This window comes from Neodiprion fabricii, chromosome 1 (assembly GCF_021155785.1).
Source record: "Neodiprion fabricii isolate iyNeoFabr1 chromosome 1, iyNeoFabr1.1, whole genome shotgun sequence".
Classification (NCBI taxonomy): Eukaryota; Metazoa; Arthropoda; class Insecta; order Hymenoptera; family Diprionidae; genus Neodiprion; species Neodiprion fabricii.
The window spans coordinates 2,337,501-2,360,700 of NC_060239.1; the positions used below are offsets into that span (position 1 = coordinate 2,337,501).

A 23,200-nucleotide genomic window follows, 5' to 3' on the forward strand; every position below is an offset into this window, starting at 1 on the left:
TGGCGAAAATGCATTTGTTAATTGGATCAAAAACTGTAATGATTAAATATTTCTTTTTCGTTGCGAACAGAATAAACTTAAAAAAAAAAATATTAAAATAAAAATTAAAAAAAAAAAAAAAAAAATTTAAGATAACGACGAGAAAGAAAACAAAAAAAAAAAAAAATAGAAGAATATTAATAAGCTATGAACAATCTAAGTATAATAAATGAATGTATGTGCTACACAAAGTTAGCAAAATGGTACTCTGTAATACCTACTAAATACCTCTTCCCCAATTATGTTGATATTTTTTCTTTTGTTAATTATTGTTGATAATGGTATAGAAATTTTTTATTAGTATTGAAAATATCGAATGCACGGAAAACTTTATATGGTACATTGCACATTTCGTCAATGAATATTATATTTATTTTACACAAGCGCATTTTTGTACATTTATTATAAAATTATCAGCTTACATAAATTTAATATAATACAACACATTTACATATTGCATATGCCATTAAGCTGTATGTAGTATATAAATGTAGAATTTCACTCTAACGTACAAAAGTTGATAATATTTTTAGTGAATTTTCTCGTTAGTACAGATTCGCGGTATTGCAACATGTCCGCACATAAAGGTAATATAAAGAAATAAATATTGTCTAAACCACAGTTTTGAGTTGTACATTTAGGTTTCTTAAATAACATTCATTTTACATTATTTTATTGTTCGTAATGCTATAAAAATTATGACATCTACAAAAGTATCGTACAAGTAAGGTTCAAATTATTATACATAAATACAAGTTTTAAAATGTAATGATTTTTTTTTTTTTTTTTTTTTTAACAAACGAAAGACAACGAATCGTTTCATGTATATATACACAAAATATCCTCGGTTATTTGGTAATCCTAAGTGAACTATAAAATATTACATTTTTTTTTTTTTCATTCAGTAACAGGACTAGACACCCAATAGCTCGTCGTCGCTATCAATTTCCCCATCTCCGCAGGGATCTGACGTATCCAATAATAAATGAGCTTCTTCTGTTGTATTCACCTACAATGGAAGATCACATGTTTCAATCTTTGCGGTAAGAATATTTCATGCTTATTTACCGTCTCAATCCTTCGGTTTCAAATTTATTTTCTCATTTCAATGATTTAATAATATAGTGTAATGATATGAATGAAAAAATGTTAAAGAAAATTAATACTGGTTCTTAGCGATCGATGAATCTTGAACTGTTGAAAGAAAAAGAAAAGTGGGAAAAAAAAAATGTGCGGGGTTGTCCCGTTTATAAAATTCTAAGTTATAAAAAAAAAAAAAAAAAAAAAAAAAAAAAAAAAAAAAAAACTGTTCAAATTTTTCTTCAAACGAATAGGGTTTTAATAAATACACATAACCATTATACTTGTTAGATTTATTTTCTTACTTCAAGTTACTTCAAGTGTCTAACAAAAGTGGGGATAAAAAAAAACCTAAAGTAACAATAATACTTATTTATCATACTAACAAATGTTACATTACTCTTGCTTCATCGATGTAAAGAATAAGAGGGCAATGCAAATTATTACCGCAATGCATAAAATAATGACAAGCAAGTAGAAATTTCATTGGCATCTAGTGATAGATAATACTGGATATGGTGAACAGACCATTATTCTCTCAGTACACTTATATATTCTACGAAGAGGTACAAAGTTGAAGAAGTGCAGAAACAATAATAAAAAATTAAAAAAATAGTAATAAATGAAGAATGAATAATTTATCGGTTAACATTTCATGGTAGAAAAATACGGTAATGAGGAACAAAATACCCGAGTATCGAATAGTAAGTATACATATATATAACACTAATAACACATGAAGATTTTGCAGTTATTTAACAAAATAATGTGTCTCGAGTTGAAAAAAAAAAAAAAACAAATTTCAACCTTTTCGTGTTTTTAGATCAATATTCATTCTCTTGGGGATCCGGAAGCACCTGTTAATGAAAAGCCAATCGATTTAGAGAGTTTCGAAAAGTAAAAAACTTATTACAAATAAAACAGTAAACAAAATGCTTCAGAATTCCATCACCGCTACCAAGCTTCCTCCTGTAAACAAAAATTATTGCAGAATGAAAGTCTATCCAAACCGCATGCCGAGGGGTCGATGAAATTTTCATTATATCTTTATCCCGAGTTTCCGTGTCATTGATAATTATAATCGAAATGTAACGTGTATGTACATAGTATACGTATATAAGAGGAAAATTTACCACAGTTTTAATCTGTTCGTACTAACGAATTTACCGTTTATTCTCAGAAGGAGTTTAGAATGCCAGTTCGTCCCGGTTTCTGACCGTCGATAAAACCTCGCACGTTTATGGCTTTGGATAATGGAACTACTGGTAATTAGGGCCATTACTTCCAAGTACCGACGATGTCAGCTGGGGCGAACAGGAAAACCCAGAGGAATGAATCAAAGCCAAAGTACCCAGTGAGTTAGAGCAACATGGTTGCGCTCTGCACTTTAAGCAGGATTAAAATCTAATCTTTTGGGCCTGCCCAGGGTATGCGGAAATGTCAATTGTGTAGTAGGTACACGGTAACGTTTTTGGAATTTAACCAAATGCGATGCCTCCCCGGAAGCGATTGTAAATCGCGTTACAAAAAAGACGATTACCGACACGGCTTGGTAAAAATCGAGCAAACCCCCGGTTTTTCTAATCATAAACGAAAAGAATCACACGTGATAGGTTCCCCCGATGATAATGGAATTTCGACGCAACGATTGTTTGTACCAGGCACAACACAATTATAACGTACAACACAGAATATCTACAATGAAGAGAAAATAATGATAAGAACTGTAAGAATAACTAGATACACTTTTCGTGTATGATATTATTGTCTATGGGGTTACGAACCCTCGAATATTGGACGGTGCTGTGGTTCCGTGAAGCAGTGATCGCACTTATACGGTATCTAAGGTCGGAACACCTTCGAGGATTTCGCATGCAGAACCACGCGATCAGGACGACAGCGACCAGGAGCAACGCGGATACGATTGCCCATGCTGAAAAATTGATCGTGGGTAGATTAGTTTCTTCCATTTAGACCAAAGCTGATTTGCCAACAGCATCGGCATTCGTAAATTGGCATATTTCCCCTTACTCTGAACAGCTGCGTCGTTTTTCTGTAACGATTCGCGGGCTGGTGTCGTCTCAGTTGTATAAACAGGATCGGTCGAAGTCCTCGAGTCGAGCATTACTTTTTCAGGACAGGCGATTTTCGTATGCCACTCAAAGGAGGCCATGCAATAGCCGTGCTGCAACATAATTACAAGATAAGATCATTTCGTTAGGTTCAATTTTTATCACGATATTAATGAAAATTTTAGCAAGTCATTTATAATAGCAACACTCATATCTTCATTTAGCAGCTCAATTTATATTCAGCTAATACGCGACTTGTTCGAAACCGATTTCGCAATACGTGCCTATACTATTCGCTTTTGCCGGTTTTCACAGATCGATCCAAACACAGTCGTTAATCGTTGTGTAAGTCACGTAAACGTTAAAGGGGAAACCCAGACCACACAGTTTTAAAAGCAAATCCCGTGGGTCATCCGACTCGATGAGATATTGGAGGTATTCGACCCTGCAGAGATACATCGAATCTGCTGAAAGTTTGCACGGGATTCCACATGCGTGAGTACAATGAGTATTATAAGAATAATTGCATAAGTGAATTGATTGTTAAATGCAGTAAAATAATGTCCTCGAATAGTTGTCGAGAAATACTCTTATTGTTAGATTCAAGCGCGATCTTCTGCTGCTAGCTGCTTCTGAATGTATGCGACACACGCGTGTGTGTATATACATATCGTAAACTGTGATACGCATGGAATAACGCGATACGAAAATTGTGTGCGAAACCTGTTGCGGCGCCCGTCTCGCATTGCAATAATAATCATTAACGCGAGGAATAAAAAAATGCCACTGGGAATACCGGAATTTTCAACACTATATTAAGGATTCTTCGGTTTTACCGACGCGAGGTTGAGTCTTCGTTTTTACCGATATCCACAATTTTACGTGACGTAATAAAACACATATCACGACGATGCAGATAACGAGCTTCGTATTTATGTTTCTCGAAGTTGGCGAGAAATCATTCCCTAATATATATACAGACGAGTGACGGTTTATATAACGACAGGATGTCGGCAAACTCGGCTGATTACAATTTTACGACATCAGTTCAGGACAGATGTAGGGACGGAAATATTAACACCGAGTCTGTATATTTATATTGCACATTTTGAATAACATTAAAGCATGAGTCTTGCATCAGAGGTTCGTCGAATGGTGATGATTTTTCTAGGCCAGGTTTTATTAAAAAAAAAAAAACAAAAATACAAATTGGTTATTAGCGATAAAAATTCTGAGAAAATATGTAACAGCATGTTATAGTTGTGATTCCAATAACGATTGACCGTGTCCACGACAGGGTCAAATAATTACGCGCGATTTCAGTTTCTCGCAATCGCAGCAGCCGTAACAGAAATAATCTGGCAAACACGTCCTCATCAAAGAAAATCGGGTAAAAGCTTGGATATTGCATAGTTATAGGCAAATATTACGTGCGGCGTACACAGAGAGTTGATTTCTAAAAGTCGTTTAATTGTCTGGTAAGATGAATTTTTTTTAATTACTATTATTAAGTATCCTGGCAATTAACTGCGCGTTCTCATTAAGATTGTACATATTGATAATCGTTATCCTACATTTCTCACATCCTGTTTGCTTCGCTGTATGGTTTATGCTGATAAGAGGTTAACCGAAGTGCAGAAGAGACAAACATATCGTTGGAGGGAGGAAAAAAACCTTGTCTAAAAGAAATTTTTTTTTTTAAATAATGAGATACGTAATTATAAGCATCCCTGTTTAAAGTCAGACCAATATTTCCTGGGCCATTTGTTGCTTCGTGTCCACACCATAAGCCTAGACTCAATTACTCGCGTCAAAAGCATAAGTTTCCATTGATATTTGTTTGTCAGATTCCACTGATTCATTTTACCACTAGGAAAAAAAAAAAAAAAAAACACAAAGATATTACTTTTCTCACTACTCGATATGCCATATAATGCGCAATTGAGAACTGTTGATACGTAGCTCCGGAAGGATGCGGTTTTTAGATAATACCAGATTTGCATCTTTATAAAATAATGTTTACGGAGATGATGAACATTCTTATATTTAGCTTGATAAAATGGATAATCTAACGAAAATATACTATTGAAGCTATTTTACGAAAAGTTCAAATGAATGAGCTATGAAACATTCAGGAATTCACATGTTTCATGCGAATGTAAATCTTCGGATCATCGTAGCGAGAATCGTTTGCGGTAAATGTCGGAAGTCACGAATATGTGATTACCCTATCTTCAGTTACACGTATCCAATTACTAATTAGTAATATTCGTTCTTCAGGTTCTCAAAAAAAAAGCATGAAAAAAAATCTCACGTTCCGAGTAACTGAAGCGTGTAGCAAATAAATATCGTAGAAAATGCAGAGGAACGAAGCTTACTAATTTGCTAGGTAAGATGTTTCGAATAAAATTATTACTTGAATAATTTTTTTTCCAACTTCAATTCTGAAAATCATTCGTGTGGAGAATACGCGTTAAATAAAAACGACGAATTTTAAGATTGGAAGTCGTTTATCGGTATTTAGCGGCAATTCTTCTCCGTGAGACAATGTCTTCGGAGCGGAAAATTTTCCGCAAAAGAGAATGCATGTGTAGTAAGAAAAATACAGACGCAGTCGGCGTGACGTGACATTTTCTTGCTCTCCGCAAATCGCACCGTTATAAAATCCCGATGAAATCACCAGATCTATCACTGGCCGATTTATTTCTATCCATCTGCCCATTCAAGCGGTGAAAATTCGGTTTCGCAGTTCGCTCATGGCGTTCAAACGTTGCTGACTCCCAAAAGTTGGCTCACGCGATTTGCAAAGTGCCATCACTTTGCGTGGGCAAACTACTTAAACAAACTGTTTGCAGGTCACGTATATAACGCATGGCGAAACACTGGAATTCGAATAGCTTATTACACACACTCTTACGAGTAAATACGTGTTCTCACCTTTTCCCTCGCCTTATCGATACATTCCCGAAACGTGGATGCCTCATTTCCTTTTTTGCATTACAATGATGAGCATCTTTATATTTTTCGGGGATTTAGTAGTTTCAAAATTCTCTATGTATTATGCGCTGTACGCTTGCATCCTGTAAATTTTCTTGGAGTGAATAAAATGATTTCTAAATTTCACACGATTTGGAGTTTCGCTGTTTTCACTTTAGCTTATCAGTGATTTTTTCAATCAAAGACATTAAGAGAGTGGGTAAACAGCGATACGACACGTACGTTTCGTCGACATTGCAAAGTGTTTGCAATTCCTGAAATACGTCAACAACGCACGCGTCTTTTCCCATTAGCCAAGTGATTAGCAGATACGAAGATTTCAAAACCTTCACGAATGAAATTTAGATAATCATTTCGATCACCTTCCGACTCGCGTGAGAGATGAGCTATAAATTTGTTTAAAAAAATGCGTACGCTGAATTCATAAGTTACTTTGAATATGCTGCTGCGGGATTTAAAATCGAGACCCCGAGTCACAAGCGGTGATTGAGGAAATTTATCCAAGAAGACGCAGTTGGCATGTGACAACGCAACGATTCGAAGAAAACGGAGCAGCCAATTGTCAATTCAACAATCAGGCAGCCGATGCGGACACGTATGCACAAAAATTGTACCTACGTATCACACGCATGTATCGTGATGCATATATAATATAAATTTAGAAGACGATGATCGACATTTTCGCCGGCATCGCGGCAGAGAGATGTGTACAGTGGTATAAACGTATCTTCATACAAGTATGCAAACTCGACGGAATCAAGTCTCTTTCTCGGTTCAAGGATTTACACCACGATTCTCTCTCTCCCCACCCTTTGTTTTGAATCGCTCTCTCTTTCCCCTCAAGCCGAAGCTCGACGAGGTCTCGGCAAGCCAATGAAACGTCACGGTTTACTGGAATGAAGTACGTATAGCGGAGAGAGGGGAGAGAAGGAACGAGGAAATAGCTATTCGGTCAGTTTGCCATGAGCCGTTATAGAAAGTACCCAACTGCAGAGAGCGTCAAGCTGTTTGTGACAATAATTCCTAATCAGCGCGTACTTGACCGTTGGATCATCGGCGAGATCCACGGTTCCGCGAATCTCCTTATCCTGTTTCAACTTCCTACCGTAATTTCGCGACAAGAACTAGTCGATTAATAAAATAATTAAAAAGAGTACGTATCGTAATTGAAAACTACGTACCGAAACGATTGCGCAGTGACTGTGATTCGCCCGATTTATAATTCGAGAAGTGATCGAGGATCGAGGATCGAGGAACAAGGATCGATCCCCGCAATACTCACGGGATTCCAATGCCTGCGGGACTTAGGCCCCACCCTTTTTAACACCAGGTAAGCAATAATCCGTATACTTCGCGCTACGCTTTCATCCATGCGCAATATGTGTATAAGAGAGATCTATGGGTAATTCGATTGTCGTAGAACAACACTCGGGATGATCTAACAAAGCGGTATTGCGGCAATGGTTGCGTTACGTGTGACGTCATCAAAGCTCGGTATAACGCGACGTACAGCCGGCATGCTCACATTCCGTTTCCACTTTGCGCTAATCGTAACGCTGCGTCTCTATTTATTCCCATCTATCTCTGTCACTTAAGGCGCGAAGTATCCACGATTATCCTATCGTAAGCTGTACACAAAGATAATAAAAATAAAAAAAAGGTGTTTTTCTTCGTCAATCTATTGGGAGAAACACGCGAATGCTGTGCTGATTTGAACCGCGGCGTAATTTTTTCTCCTCATTTAATTTACAGTCTTGTGTTCGGTTTGGTTATATTTTTTGTTTTTGTCTCGCAATGTTTTTTTTTTTTTTTTCCTTGTATTTACGAAAGATGGACCAACGTTTCGAAATGCGCGGTGTCGGACTGGTTGCCGCAGCTCAGGCGATCCAAATACCGCGATGGCCACTAAGCTGATAATAATCGATGCGTCGATTAATCAAGTCCAAAAAAAATAATGGAACACGACTCGATTGAATCGGTGAAAATGAATCGCTTAATTTCGATTCTTTCGTATTTTTATGAAACAGTGCATTTGAAACCAAAATTTCGTAAATTTCAGAATGTAGTCTTAATAGCGGGAAAGTTTTTCGATAATTTATAGTTTCGTTCAAAATATTTTTAAATCTTTCGCTTATTATATCAAACAGGTACTTAGCGAGCAAGAAAATAATAATAATTAATAATCTAATTACAAAAATTGATATTCTATTGCGGTCTTTAATGGGAGTAAAATACAGAAACCGATTGCGAAGAAGAATAATCGAGTTTGAAAAATAATCTATTATACTCGATTATCGGGATGATCATTTTTAGATTTGAACGTACGATCAGCAGGCATCGCAACTGAGACTCCGATTAGCACTCTTCTCCCAATTTGAATGGGCTTGTTTCAAGGTGATTTAACGGCATTGCTATAACCGGTTAATTTAGTACCTTCTTTAACGTAGACAAACCCGTGCTAACATGTGCACGAAAATAAAAAATTCCGTCGTAACTCCTGAGCTTGTTTATTCCCTCCATATTCTTTATCATCGTTCGTTATACTCGGGAGTCAAATTACCGAATGGAAAAATTCCAAATGCAGAAGATAAAAGAAAAGCTAGACACAACGCGTACAGGCACTCGGGCACTCTAACCCAGCTGTGAAAAAATTCTCGAAGCACGAAGCGGAATATTATTTTAACGCATCGCTTCGTTCTCGGAAGCGAGGAACGAGTTTGGCTCGTTTTTGTGGCAGTTGCCGACGCCATTGCTGTAGGTTGTTTTTAACATCATATTTGTTAACTGGTATTATCGGATGCATGGATTTTGTACGCTATACGCGAATTATCGCTGAACATATATCGTGGAATTTTGTTTGCACGTTATTTTTTCTTTTCAAAGCCGAGAGATACGACTGAAGTCCAAATTTTTAACGATATTCTCATCATCAGTGATGTGAGTTCGGCTAATGGACGGTACGGTATTTATATTCGAGATCGAACTATGGATGAAATTGAACTGAAAAGCAAATCGTTAAGAAAAACTACGTGTTAGGACAGTGACTATTCAAATGGCTGCTTAATGTCTAGGAAATTCGTAATATGGAATCTTGTGAAAACTAGTTAACGATGTTTACAGAAACTGGGGCTTGGATTGTATTATTTTAAAAATCAGGGATTGAGTTCAACGGAATAATTGGACGATGTAATTTGTTTTATATCCTGTAGCATGTTATTCCACGATCATCTTATTACACGTTGCTAAAAGGTCACGATGCTTCAGGATCATGAAAACAGTATTTGGATAAACGCCTCGAGGTTGAAAAAACCTTCCAGATTAGTCTCGTTATTCATTGTTTCTCTTTTTTTGTCGCACAAAAACAAGTTGGAGGTACAAAATTTGTGAGCTTATGTAGTTAAGCGAAGATAGGTGTGACATTTTAGAACGAAACGATAACGACAACAAGATCAAAGCCGGGAATGTCCAAAATTTCGTTCACCTTTTACGGGTTGACGGGTCATTTCATTAAATAAGGTAACTGTACCAGTTATTGACCTTTTTTCGTTGTTTATCAGTTTGATCCTTAGTTTCGAAAATTGCAAAAACTAAATTTGTAGACTTCAACCATCTAGCAGTTGGTTTTCGGCATCGACAAATATACAATTTGTGCCGTCAATTTATAATTTTGGAAAATAAGATGGTCAATAATTGGTAAACTTACCTTATTCGAATACAAAATTCTTTCACATATCTGTGAATACAGATCCGTATACAGCCATCTTTTATAATATATAGGTATTTACGATGCGGGTGTGAAGTTGGAGCAACGATTTTGCAATTGATATGACATACGTTAATGGGCCTACGGTTTAGAAATTACAAGACGGATCTCTTGCGGCTGTTTAAAAAACGTATTATCGATAGAAAACCATCACAGAGAATTTTGTGTGTAATTTGCCTAACTTTGCTTTATGAGTACAGTATATTTTGTACTTGATCAATTTATTCCAGATGCAGAAAAATGGATCACGATCCCGAGTTGTACCTATGCTCTGTTTTCTTTCTACAGGAACACGCGAGGCGAGAGAGTCTAGAGTAGAACCGAAATACAAAAAATGAAGAAGAAGATGGAGAAGAGTGGACTAACGTGGTCGTTGCTGTTGCTACTAGTCTGCATTGATCAAAGCTTGCAACAACCATGCGAATATACCGGGCTGGACTGTGATTTTAATAAAAGGAATGTCGATGAATGCGAGTTCACTTGTCCGTCATTCCTCGCGGATTCCAGATTTGATATTACAATCTGGCCGAGAAAAGTTGCCAAAATACAATGCAACCTGGATCCACCCTGGTCAGATTTCAAATTAAATTCAACTGGTGAAGTTGAGGATGTGGAAGAGGTTCGAATCCAGTATTGTTCTCTACCTGACGTACCGCTGCACGAAATAACTCAAAGGCTTGGCGTTCAGCCGATACAGAAGCTGAAATTTGAATCGTACAAAAATCTGAGTTCTATTTTGAAGCGTCGGCATTTGTCAGGATTTCCGAAAATAGAAGAATTGAGTTTGCATTCGAATTATTTGCGTCGGGTTCCGGATGATTTATTGGATGATTTCCCGGAGTTGATAGCTTTGGGGTTACGAGAAAATGAGCTAGAAGACTTGCCCGAAAATTTTTTCAGGAACTTATCAAAGTTGCAGGTGCTTGAACTTGGGAATAACAAGATGACGCATATAAGTCCGTCGCTATTCTCTGGCCTTAACGATCTCACTTTCTTGAATCTCTGGAGTAATCAGTTGACTGAAATTGAAGCACACACGTTTGCCGGTCTAACTGCTCTAAAAAGCCTCGGTTTGCAGACTAACAAGCTAACCACCATTCACCCGGAAGGCTTCAAACCTCTGATAAATCTGAACGAATTGAGCATTTCAGGAAATTATTTTACTTCGTTACCTGAGGATTTATTATCTGAAAACCGCAATTTGAAAATGTTTACTTTGAAATACAATCGAGTTGATTTGACCACGTTACCCAAGAGATTTCTAAGTAGCTTGCCTCGACTAGAAGAAGTATATTTGGGATACAATAAACTGACGCGTTTACCGGAAGATTTACTTTCAAATAGCACGTCAATAAAAATTCTTGATTTAAGTCACAATTCGTTGTCTACTCTTCCGAAAAGCATATTCAAGGATGCAATCAATCTCACAAGTCTAAACTTGAGTTGGAACAAGATAACAAGTCTTCCCGGTCGCATATTCCAGTCAATGGCAAAACTTCAGAAGATGGAGTTGCAGAATAATAACATATTCCAAATTACTCAGTGAGTAATAATTGTTTACATATACATATACATATATATATATCTAACGTTCATATTTTTCAATCAATTGCTGGTAAATATACAACCGATATACGTTATGTAGTGCAAAGAAAAAAAAAAAATACTTTCATGCTGTCCGGCACTCATTACGGTGTTATAAAGTAATCAAGTATATTTTCGATCATTACAGGGATTTGTTTTCGGGGCTGAACGCTTTGGAAGACTTGAACTTGGAATCAAACGGAATGCGGATCATTGAACCAAACAGCTTTGATCCGCTGATGTCGTTGAAATTTGCACGGTTATCGCTAAATAATATCACTCTAAATGATAACCTTTCAGCAGCGGAGGCTTCACCTTTCGAGAAATGCGAAAATTTGGTTGAACTACATTTGGCTAATAACAGTATTACGCATATTTTCCAAGACTGGTGTACCATACTATCGAAGCTTAGAATGATAGACTTGAAATATAATCAAATATCCAAAATAGACGTGAGTGAAAATATATACATGTAACGTATATGTATTTAATACATATACGTTAAAATATTTTACGAGTTTTACCTCATGCGAACAGTAACCAGATCCCACGAAAAATTATTTACGAAATGGAGACTGATCATAATTTTCATTTTTCAATAATTGGTATAGGTTTATTGACGAGAATAATTTCTCATACAAAACCATAACGGTACGTTCACAGTAACTGCAACCATATTTCTAGACTGTAGAGCAGCTGTTTAATTCAGTGGTCCTAATTTATTGAATTATTGTACTCTCAAGTCGGTAGTAATTTTTCGTGGAGGAGGGGGTTCACGTTTAAAAAAATGAATAAATAAATGTACATTTACGATTACTGTATTGTTGGAACAGCTTGTCGAGCCATTGATGAATGATATTATAACTGTATTGAAAATTATTAATTTAATTTTGGGTTTCTTATCTTTTCAGACTTTCGACTTGAATTTTATTCCGAATCACGTGACAGTTGACCTCAGGCATAACAATATCAAAGAAATCAACTTAGTCTGGGCTGAATCGCTCGTCGATGATCCAAAAATAAAATTGGCCGCCGACAGAACTGTAATTATATCGGTGGATGAAAATCCAATTGTCTGTGACTGCGGCTTGAACAGTTTTCTCAAATATTTGAACGGACAGATGCATCCGAACGTTCAAAAACTGTTCCACATAAAACCTGACCAGCTGAAGTGCAGTGGCCCGCAATTTATGGCAGGAACACGCGTCTCCGATTTGAAATATAAATCTTTCGAATGCTACAAAGGGACGTGCGGAGAGAAATGCGATTGTTGGTTACGGGAAAATGCTAATACTATCATCGCAAATTGCTCCCACAGACTGCTCCGTGAAGCACCAGAAAGATTTAATCTGGAAGGTTACAACGTCGAACTTGATCTGAGCGGCAACCTTTTGACCGAGATGCCATCGGTCAATAAATTAGGATACGGGAACGTCACGGCGCTTTTGCTTTCGCACAACAACATATCCAGTTTTTCGGCCAATGCCGTACCTCCAACACTCAAGGTAAATTCCGAGCCGGAATAAGCAATTCTATCGATCAATGCACAAAGTGTATTCGAACAATGAATTCTCGGCGCGTATTAATTTCTCGACGTTTATCTTCCAGGTATTGGAGCTCGACGGAAACAATATGAAACGAATGAATACGACAGCCCTGGAAATCGTTGAAAAATCGACGCCTCTGCAAAGGTTGACGCTCGATCGAAACCCGTGGACTTGCGACTGCGAGGCAAACGGTTTTAGAAAATTCATCCAGGAAAACGGGAGGAAACTACCAGAGATACTGAATACGTCTTGCGGGGGCGAAACTCACAAGGGGAAGAAGTTCTCGACGTTGACGGCTGACGAGTTGTGCCCGTCGGCGACCAGAGAGATCATAGTAGGCAGTCTCATTGTGGCGGCGATCGGTTTGTTGATCGGCGTTGTCGCAACTTTTTGCTGCAAGTACCAATTCCAAATTGAAATATGGTTGTACAATCATCCAATGTTCGGGAAGCTCTTCGCGGAGGAGACGGTGGACAAGAATAAAATGTACGACGCGTTTGTAAGCCATGCCCACCAGGATCAAAAATTCGTAGACGAAGAGCTGATCCCTAAGCTCGAAAACGGTGCCGACGAATTCAAACTGTGCGTTCATTACCGCGACTGGAATGTCGGCGAAGTTATTCCGGAACAGATCGCGAGAAGCGTCGAAGAATCGAGGCGCACGATTCTCGTAGTCTCCCCAGATTTTATAAAAAGTATGTGGGGGAAATTGGAGTTCCAAGCAGCTCATCGTCAGGCTCTCAACGACCGCAGGAGGAGGGTGATCATCATAATTTACGGAGAAATCGGTCCCACTGACAAGCTGGACGAAGAACTACGGGCCTATTTGAAAATGAACACCTACGTAAAGTGGGGGGATCCTTGGTTCTGGGAGAAGCTGATCTACGCCATGCCTCATCGTGGACGAGGAAAACCGCGCGGAGAAAACGCACGAAGGGGAAGGTCGCAGAGAGAAAAAAACATATTGAGGAACCACCAGCAACTCCTCCAACTGAATCCCGACAGAAACGGGCTCGTTAGTTCACCCGGAGCACCGGACACACCACCTCCACTTACCACTCCTCCGGCGAACTCGCTCAACACTTTTATGTCCAATGACAGTGCGAAAAGTGAAGTTGTAATAACGGACTGTCTCAAGAAGGAAATGGCCAATATCAACGCTTTCAATAGTCCGATGGACTTGTCACGGAAAAGTCAGCGTTCAGAACGGAAAATAACCGATGGAAAGGACACGATTCTCTTGAATCACGTGAATGCGGTGGCATAATCAAAAGTCGTATACAGTGATCAACCGAATCACGTATGGATAGTCAACCCTTATGGTCGTCAAATTTGTTCAACTATTCCAACGACGTGTGCGTGTGTGTCAAAACCATAAACTGATATTATTTTCAGACGCAAATGATAATGTGGTGCATCACGTTAACCATATTCACCGTCTCGTATATGACGTGTAATAGTGTGATAACATTTCTGTATAGCCGGTACCTACGACTTGTGGCAGAACATTTATTTTCTTTGCTCAAGAATGAACGACCTCGCATCACTGCATTGGAACGACAATTTTCAACCGCCATTGTAAATATTTAATTTAAGACTGAATGGTTGTAATACCAATTTCAAAAATAATTCTAAAAATATTCTTTAATTGATACAAGCCAGCAAATATAAGATAATTTTATACTCGTGACAGGCGTATCCTAAATATATCAGCGCGGAGTCGTGTAATAAGGAAGGAAAACTATGATTCGTTTGATATCGATGATCAGTTGTGACATCAAAGAAAATATATGGGGATACGTTTTAAATGTTAATTATTTCAGATTATAGTATATAGAATTAATTTTAAGTTTATATGGAACTGAATTATTGGGTGACAAAGTTATCGTTTTTATTGGGAAGAATTTTATACGCACACCTAAATTTGTACTCGTGAATTCAATAGTTGTTGAATAAACTAATCTGTCTCACGATGATCGGTATAAACAATAACTCGTAAAATTATTTTCGCAGTATTGTCGATCGCTTACTACGCTCAAAGTATTACTCGTTTCTCTGACAATGAATGTGATGAAAAAATCAATTCCTCATAAAACTTGTTCGCATAGTTATGGATGTTATTAATATTTGTGTGAATGCGCGGTTTCATCATTCGATTTTCATCTCGGCTTGACATCTTGTAGCTTGTGCATTCGAGTAATTTTGGAGGATTTTAGCAATAACCGAAGTGATCAAGTTATCATTGAAGTGGAACTGGGATGGCCGCTAAAAAACTATAACTAATTAAGGAGTAGATTGCTGTAAACCGTACTCTTCGCGTCTGCTGGGGATTGAACACAGTGTTGAAAACCGTCAATTCTACCTCTGGATTTGACCCATTTCGACTAGACACAGCTGACCATGATATTGCGGATATCTTAACGATATGTTTCCTCGAAATGACCGCAGCGGTCATTTGAGGATAGAGATAGTGTGTGTTCTGTTTACAGTGCCATGGTCGAGCCAAATGTTGCTCAAGATTAGCGGACTGTGTTCTTGACCTTTTTTATCTCGAGCCAACTGCCATTTTGTTGATTATAGTACGAACGCTTTCGAAGAATGCCCATACTAAATTACCAAATTGGGTATCCCTAGTTTCGCCGCTTCGTTGTTTTCGGTCATTTTTTATCGCTTCTATTAGTTCTCAATTAACGATCCATCGATCGTCGAGTACGAGTTTACAATAGCATAAGTATCACGTTGTAATCAGTAAATTGCATTTTCTATCATCAGAGATAAACTCAACGATGTCGGCTCTTCGTTTTTCGGGTTGTGGCCAGTTCATTGAATGCACGCACTGGCTGTTCAAACCCAAAATGCGGTCCTTTATCCGGTGGTTAATAATAGTTTTACTCGCGGAGAATATAAAATCGAAAATAAAAAACGAGTATTACGAGTGGTGGAAACTAATCGGGGCACGATATGCGGCATATTCGTCAAAATTTCGATTGGATGCACTAAAGTAGCGTGCATGAGCAGCTCTTCCCAGCCAGATATACATTTAACGACAGAAAATAGGTCCATATTACGAATGTTTTTTCTTTTTTTTTTTGAAGAAAGATCTTCATGTACTCTAGTACTAATAACGGTTACTCAATAATTGATTCACTCACCAAAATCAGCTTTGGCCCACTGTCAATTCCAACGCTATCATTGCAGATCAATGATAATTCGGATGTATAGGAGTCTGGAACTCGGTAAAAGGTATGTAATCAAATGCATTATGATATTATTTCAATATTCATGAAGCAAATCCTGCCCGCTTTGAAATATTCAACGAACGTTTATTTCACTTACCACCGGAACATGTCGAACCATTTCCGTACACGAGTTTTATCGCCTTACTGTTGTAGTCAAACATTACACTTCTAATAGTACCATATCCATTTGTACCCTGACAAATTGCCGACCCATTGCAATGTTCCTTTCCGCCGCAAATGTTTATGCTGTAGTTTTTTCCTGTGCCGGTCACTATCTGTGAAATCATTGAATTTTGCGAAATATTAGTCTAGCGATCGAGCCTTTGTTGTTAGAATATAAACAGTGAGTGCTGTTACCATTGAATGTTAAGCTGTTTCAATTCAAATTATACGTAAATAGACTTTTTCGCATATTATTCATAAAGTTGGATGGAGAAATCGCTTTTTTTTGGTCAAACGTTCAATCGAGTGAACTACTTTACTTACACGTGGGACTGGTTTCGGATATAGCAGAGATAGATCTACTTTGTTCGCGTGAGTTGTATCTTTGACTGTACATGGTGGAACCCAAACACCAACCAACGTAGCGCATACAATATTGGTCTTCCATGTAAAACTGAAGTGACAATTTGAGTAGTTTTCAAATTCTGGTGATCCCTGTAACATGACATATTTTGCTTACTCATTTTTCTAGTTACAACTGATCATATTTGGGTAATTATATTTTTTTGGCAGTATAATAATAATAATAATAATTCTTTATTGATCACAATTATATTTGCAATTGGTGGGAGGAAGTCGGGAGCAAGCAGGGGTTTGGCAGTGGTAGTAGAAACATTCGCAATTGCACTAGGGACGAGGGAAACTGCCGTAATCCTTGTCCAGGTGTAGCTAGACCGAAGTCCAAAGCCCAACCAGCAATCTGGCGCTTAAACAGCGTGACCCTTCTTCCATTTTGCAACTTGCCGTTCAGGACCAAATCGTCAGGTCAGGGGTTTGAACCCAGATCCTCCCGCTCCTCAGCCACAAGTGCTAGCACCTCAGTTACTACAGTCGGTGTGTACGAGGAGAGTCGAAGTATGAGCGAAAGCCAAAGTGAATAAATTACTGTTTTAGACTTACGTGATCTCCGTAGTAGTTGCAAGAAAATTTGAAAGATGAAGATAAATTTTTCAGAGGATTTTCGGGGCACGGCGAGCCCTGACTATAGTTCAAAATAACATTTTGTTTGTCAAGGAGAATTGTGGTTTCATCAGGATATCCCAGACTCTGTAAAATATGTTGATTGTTAAATCTAATGTTGACAATTAGTACAATATATGATCTGACATCTTGTATACTTTCCAAGTATGTGCCAAATATTTCACATTATCTAACCAATGAATTATGATTGTTAAATATTCATACACATTTGTTTACTGCATTTCCGATACTCACGGTTTCATTGGTATACTGGCCTTCGGAGGTACGCGCAGCCTGACAAACAGCACTACCAGGTGGACAGGCCAACCCTGGAGTCGGAATTACACCTAGACATATATTTATGTGAAACTCCGTACCCATCCCCTTGGCCACATAATTTTTCGAAGTTCGCACCAATGGAAGTAAGTTTGTTTCTTTTTCACCACATCTCAGCTGCATCGGAATAATAGGTCAGTTGTCAGAAGGTATTTTGTGACACTACGCATTGAAATAAATCCTTCTACATCTGTTACTCACCCTTTTTTCACACGCCCGGTTAGTGTACCAGTATATGATCAAAGAACACGAATCATTTTTTACTATTATTGGTAAACCAGTTGATTCTTCAGGCCCGCAAATGAATGAGATAAGAGTATAATGGTTTCGACCATTCTCACATTTCACACCGTTCGTATAATTAAGATAAGGACCACCATGTCGCCACATAAGATTAGCATTGGCCATACCAGCTGATACAAAGTCTTTGGTGTTACAAACCCCTGTGTGCCAGTAAAAGAAGTGAAGGCAAGTTATATCATAAATTATTCTGCGGACCAAATATTGAGTAGCTTGAATTATTTCATTCAAAACATTTTTCATGATTGATTGTGTGCTAATTACCTGTTCCTTGCGGACATTTACTGTTACGAAGTGGGCCACATATTTGAAGTTGATATTGAGTACCATCAGACGTGTTTGTCATAACATAACCGAAAGACAACGCTTTCATGTTGTAACTGAAGAAAAGTTTAAGGTAAGAGTTTGTTTATATTGAACAACAATAACATAATCAATAAAACAAGGAAATGGAAATTGGGCATACATATATTTTGTCCGAGGATTTGTTACTTTGCACTTTTTAGCATATTCATTTAGGTACGTTTTGTTACAGGCAAGAGATGTTTTCCACACAAATTCATAGTTGCAGGATGTATTGTTTTTATACATTGGTTGAGTATACTGTAACAAACGTATATTATTCTGGTGTTGTTCGAATAATCATTTTACTATGTATCGTATCACGTGGAAAATAAAATTTTATCCAAACATACCTCTGTAGCTTCAGGATCACAGATGAACGTTATATTTGTCCAAAGGTAACTGTGTTCTGATTCATCATTGCATAAATGACCGTGTGTGTATAGAATTTCCAAATTACCATTGTTAATGGTGAGCGCTTGATTTACTTCACCGTAATTAATGTACCTATTAGAGTATATAGTTAACGTAATTAACAAGTAGATTTCATACAATAAGTCTCTGAATTAAGAGGTTGAATAAAAATATGCTTCACCGACGTTGACTAAGAGTGCCTTTTACTTACTCGTGATTACTCGAGTCATTTGAATATACTGCTAAGCATGCTCCAGCTGTTCCATAACACGCTGATCCATATTCGTGTATTACCGAGTGACATACATTGATATTCATTACCAAGTTTCCCTTGTCATCAATGTAAACGACGTAATTATTCTTATATGCTGTTAACGGACTAAGATCATATAGATTGTTACGTTCATCGACAACTGTGCAATTTGAGTTTTTTGGTTTGTTACAAGCCCATTTAGTATACCATATAAAGTATGTTGAGCAATGATCATATTTTGCCTGTAAATTATCTCTGGTTTATAACGACACATCTTTCGGACAGGGTAGACTAATTTTATTATTTTAATGCGATGGCAGAATTACTTTTGGAATTAGTTGAGGAATTGTAGTGTCGATAGCGTTCTCCTGGCATTTCATAATAATCAAAACTGTATAATTTTTAGAATTGCTGCACAGATCACCCGTAAAAGTGAACATTGAAGTATGATTGTTCTGCAGCAAAGGTGGAAATTTTCCTGTAAACATGTAATCGATTAAAAATTCCTTCAATCGTACAAGGCTATTGAGATACCAGATTTAAACTGTTTAAAGTTCACTTTGAAGCGTTTTACTGTCTTTCGTAGATCTTGTGGTAATTTTTAAACACCTTAGAGTCAAAAAATGAGCTAAATTTATGTCATTATACTAAATGCATTGAAAATTTTCAATATCTTCAAGCACGTGAACAGTGTAAACAGAACATAATAGACTTACATACATTTGAAACAATTCCTTACCCAGTCCTATTTCTGTCCCATGCTTGCGCAAACAAATACTGTAGTCACTACTTCCAGCGCATGTTTGTGACAGAGGCGAACAAAGACGCAGAGTTATATTTCCATCCGCAGATTCATCATAGATTGTTATATCCGAGCTCGATAGCTCGGTGAAGTTATGCTTATGCAAATGTTCTGAATCTGTGACGTGGCAGGTGAAATTCTGTTTCTGTAAATAGAAAATTTTAAAAATGTGTCAACTGCGAGGAGTTTTCGACAGTTCAATTGAACACCATGAAATTTGGGTTACAGTGAATTATAATAACTGCAGGTAATAATGAATTCCTTGCCTGACTGAAGACGAGCTGCGTGAGTATCGCAATAAGTATTGAAAGGGAAACATACAATCGGCATTCTGGCATATTCTATTTTTTTGTTTGAGTGGAAATTATTTCAACGATGCAACACGCGCCCGAATATCAACGAGAATTGTAGCGTTGCTGCTCGTTCAAACAGGTAGAGTATCGTGATAGGAAACGAAAAATTATTGGTTAAGCACTGAACGGGGTCCGAAAATTAATTTATCGTAACTGTTAAGTGCATTGACTAATTAATCAGACTTCACAGAACGCGGTACAAGGTTCTATTTTCGAGATTGACGGAACATAAATCCTACCAGCGATATAGCCTCACTTACATTCGGCGCATACAGGCATGGAATACGGATTACTGGCGGAGGCTAACGGGGGGTGGAAACGCGAATTTTGATAAAGGGGAATTACCAGCTTTCACGCATCCTTCGACGCATACCGCTTACCGGAAACCGATACATGTTACTGACCTTACCAACTGCCGGTAAGTTCGACGTTCACGTGCTTTTTCATCCCTATGCTGCGGGCTATGGTCTTTACTAGTCACGTGGGCGACATTCTCGGCGTACTATCTTATTGTACTTTACACAGTCATTGATGGCTCGGATTTTCTCAATATGCCCGTAGAACGGGTCGAATGGAAACTCATTCTAGAATGCGAGGTTTCGTGCACGGGGTTCGTTTCCACTACTAGTTACTACATGCGTAAATGAGTCTGAAAAGATGCGGCTGATTGCGGTATACGAATATATTAGGGAACTTATAAAAAAAAAGCGGTTTATAAAATACTTTTTGTGGTAAATAGATTGAACTTTATGCCTGTGGGGTCGGATTTACGAAAATAAAAAATGCAACCGATGAAAAACGTGCTTGAAGTTAACCGTGCTCAGCGCTATTTGAGTACAAAAAAAATATTTGAGGTCAAAATGACGGTATGTGCAGACGCAGGGTTGAAATTGCGATGACCACTGTGTCGGGTTTGTGTAATTGAGGATTACGATTTTACTTGATGATTGGTTTACCCCAAGTTAGCCTTCCTTTTTTTTTACCAAAAAAGTTTTCGTCTCAGGATTGATTCGTATGACTCTTTCCCGACCAATTGGACCCCAAGGAACTCAGAAAACGCAGCGAAAAGAGCGTGGGATCAACAGGAGAGAAGTTACGAAGGAAAAAGGACCTGCTGAAAAATGTCGAAAACACTGGTTCTCGTTTTTTGGCTCTAACTTTTCATGCTTTGATCGCAGCGTATTGGGACTGCGCCCAATCGATTTCTCTCGCAAAATTACGTCGGAATAGTGCCAGAAAGAATTTATTCCTGCACTTTTCAAAATCGCCAAAATTTTCGTCAAAAATGCAAAGGGGTTAGCCTTACTTTTTTTTCATTCTTCGACCGAAAAATTTTTGGTCTCGGATTCGATTCTAATGACCCTTACCTGACTAATTGGACCACCAGGAACTCAGAAAACGCAGCGAAAAGAGCGTGGGATCAACAGGAGAGAAGTTACGAAGGAAAAAGCACCTGCTGAAAAATGTCGAAAACACTGGTTCTCGTTTTTTGGCTCTAACTTTTCATGCTTTAATCGCAGCGTATTGGGACTGCGCCCAATCGATTTCTTACGCAAAATTACGTCGGAGTAGTGCCTGAAAGAATTGATTCCTGCACTTTTCAAAATCGCGAAAATTTTCGCCAAAAATGCAAAGGGGTTAGCCTTACTTTTTTTTCATTTTTCGGCCAAAAATTTTTGGTCTTAGATTCGATTTTAATGACCCTTACCTGACTAATTGGACCACCAAGAAATCAGAAAACACAGCAAAAAGAGCGTGGGATCAATAGGAGAGAAGTTACGAAGGAAAAAGCACCTGCTGGAAAATGTCGAAAACACTAGTTCTCGTTTTTTGGCTCTAACTTTTCATGCGTTGATCGCAGCGTATTGGAATGCGCCCAATCGATTTCTTACGCAAAATTACGTCGGAATAGTGCCAGAAAGAATTTATTCCTGCACTTTTCAAAATCGCCAAAATTTTCGTCAAAAATGCAAAGGGTTTAGCCTTACTTTTTTTTCATTTTTCGACCGAAAAATTTTTGGTCTCGGATTCGATTCTAATGACCCTGACCTGACTAATTGGACCACCAGGATCTCAGAAAACGCAGCGAAAAGAGCGTGGGATCAACAGGAGAGAAGTTACGAAGGAAAAAGCACCTGCTGAAAAATGTCGAAAACACTGGTTCTCGTTTTTTGGCTCTAACTTTTCATGCGTTGATCGCAGCGTATTGGAATGCGCCCAATCGATTTCTGACGCAAAATTACGTCGGAATAGCGCCAGAACGAATTGATTCCTGCACTTTTCAAAATCGCCAAAATTTTCGTCAAAAATGCAAAGGGGTTAGCCTTACTTTTTTTTCATTTTTCGACCGAAAAATTTTTGGTCTCGGATTCGATTCTAACGACCCTTACCTGACTAATTGGACCACCAGGAACTCAGAAAACGCAGCGAAAAGAGCGTGGGATCAACAGGAGAGAAGTTACAAAGGAAAAAGCACCTGCTGAAAAATGTCGAAAACACTGGTTCTCGTTTTTTGGCTCTAACTTTTCATGCGTTGATCGCAGCGTATTGGAATGCGCCCAATCGATTTCTGACGCAAAATTACGTCGGAATAGCGTCAGAACGAATTGATTCCTGCACTTTTCAAAATCGCCAAAATTTTCGTCAAAAATGCAAAGGGGTTAGCCTTACTTTTTTTTCATTTTTCGACCGAAAAATTTTTGGTCTCGGATTCGATTCTAACGACCCTTACCTGACTAATTGGACCACCAGGAACTCAGAAAACGCAGCGAAAAGAGCGTGGGATCAACAGGAGAGAAGTTGCGAAGGAAAAAGCACCTGCTGAAAAATGTCGAAAACACTGGTTCTCGTTTTTTGGCTCTAACTTTTCATGCGTTGATCGCAGCGTATTGGGACTG

The 23,200-nt window shown here is 38.0% G+C and overlaps 2 protein-coding genes across 6 annotated transcripts; one reads left to right on the forward strand and one right to left on the reverse strand.

The window, feature by feature from the left end:
• Nucleotides 1-938: 938 nt before the first annotated feature.
• On the reverse strand, nt 939-20,594 carry LOC124174375 (cation-independent mannose-6-phosphate receptor). 5 transcript variants are annotated; one of them, XM_046553686.1, is made up of 17 exons: nt 20,217-20,594; nt 19,888-20,095; nt 19,475-19,626; nt 19,107-19,390; nt 18,835-18,988; nt 18,606-18,742; nt 18,404-18,519; nt 18,041-18,282; nt 17,759-17,956; nt 17,444-17,590; nt 16,808-16,978; nt 16,419-16,596; nt 16,235-16,308; nt 3,151-3,304; nt 2,904-3,052; nt 1,927-1,976; nt 939-1,048 (listed from the first exon to the last, which is right to left on the reverse strand). In XM_046553686.1, exons 1-16 carry the CDS (start codon nt 20,286-20,288, stop codon nt 1,944-1,946), a joined length of 2,469 nt encoding a protein of 822 aa, XP_046409642.1. In that variant the 5' UTR covers nt 20,289-20,594; the 3' UTR covers nt 939-1,048; nt 1,927-1,943. The 5 variants fall into 5 exon arrangements, with proteins under 5 accessions (XP_046409642.1, XP_046409470.1, XP_046409782.1 ...); XM_046553514.1 differs by lacking the exon at nt 1,927-1,976 and having other exon boundaries at nt 20,217-20,593; XM_046553601.1 differs by lacking the exon at nt 939-1,048 and having other exon boundaries at nt 1,351-1,976.
• On the forward strand, nt 7,142-15,074 carry LOC124186357 (protein toll). The gene is made up of 5 exons (XM_046578400.1): nt 7,142-7,518; nt 10,240-11,493; nt 11,684-11,987; nt 12,447-13,040; nt 13,144-15,074. Exons 2-5 carry the CDS (start codon nt 10,286-10,288, stop codon nt 14,347-14,349), a joined length of 3,312 nt encoding a protein of 1,103 aa, XP_046434356.1. The 5' UTR covers nt 7,142-7,518; nt 10,240-10,285; the 3' UTR covers nt 14,350-15,074.
• Nucleotides 20,595-23,200: the final 2,606 nt, after the last annotated feature.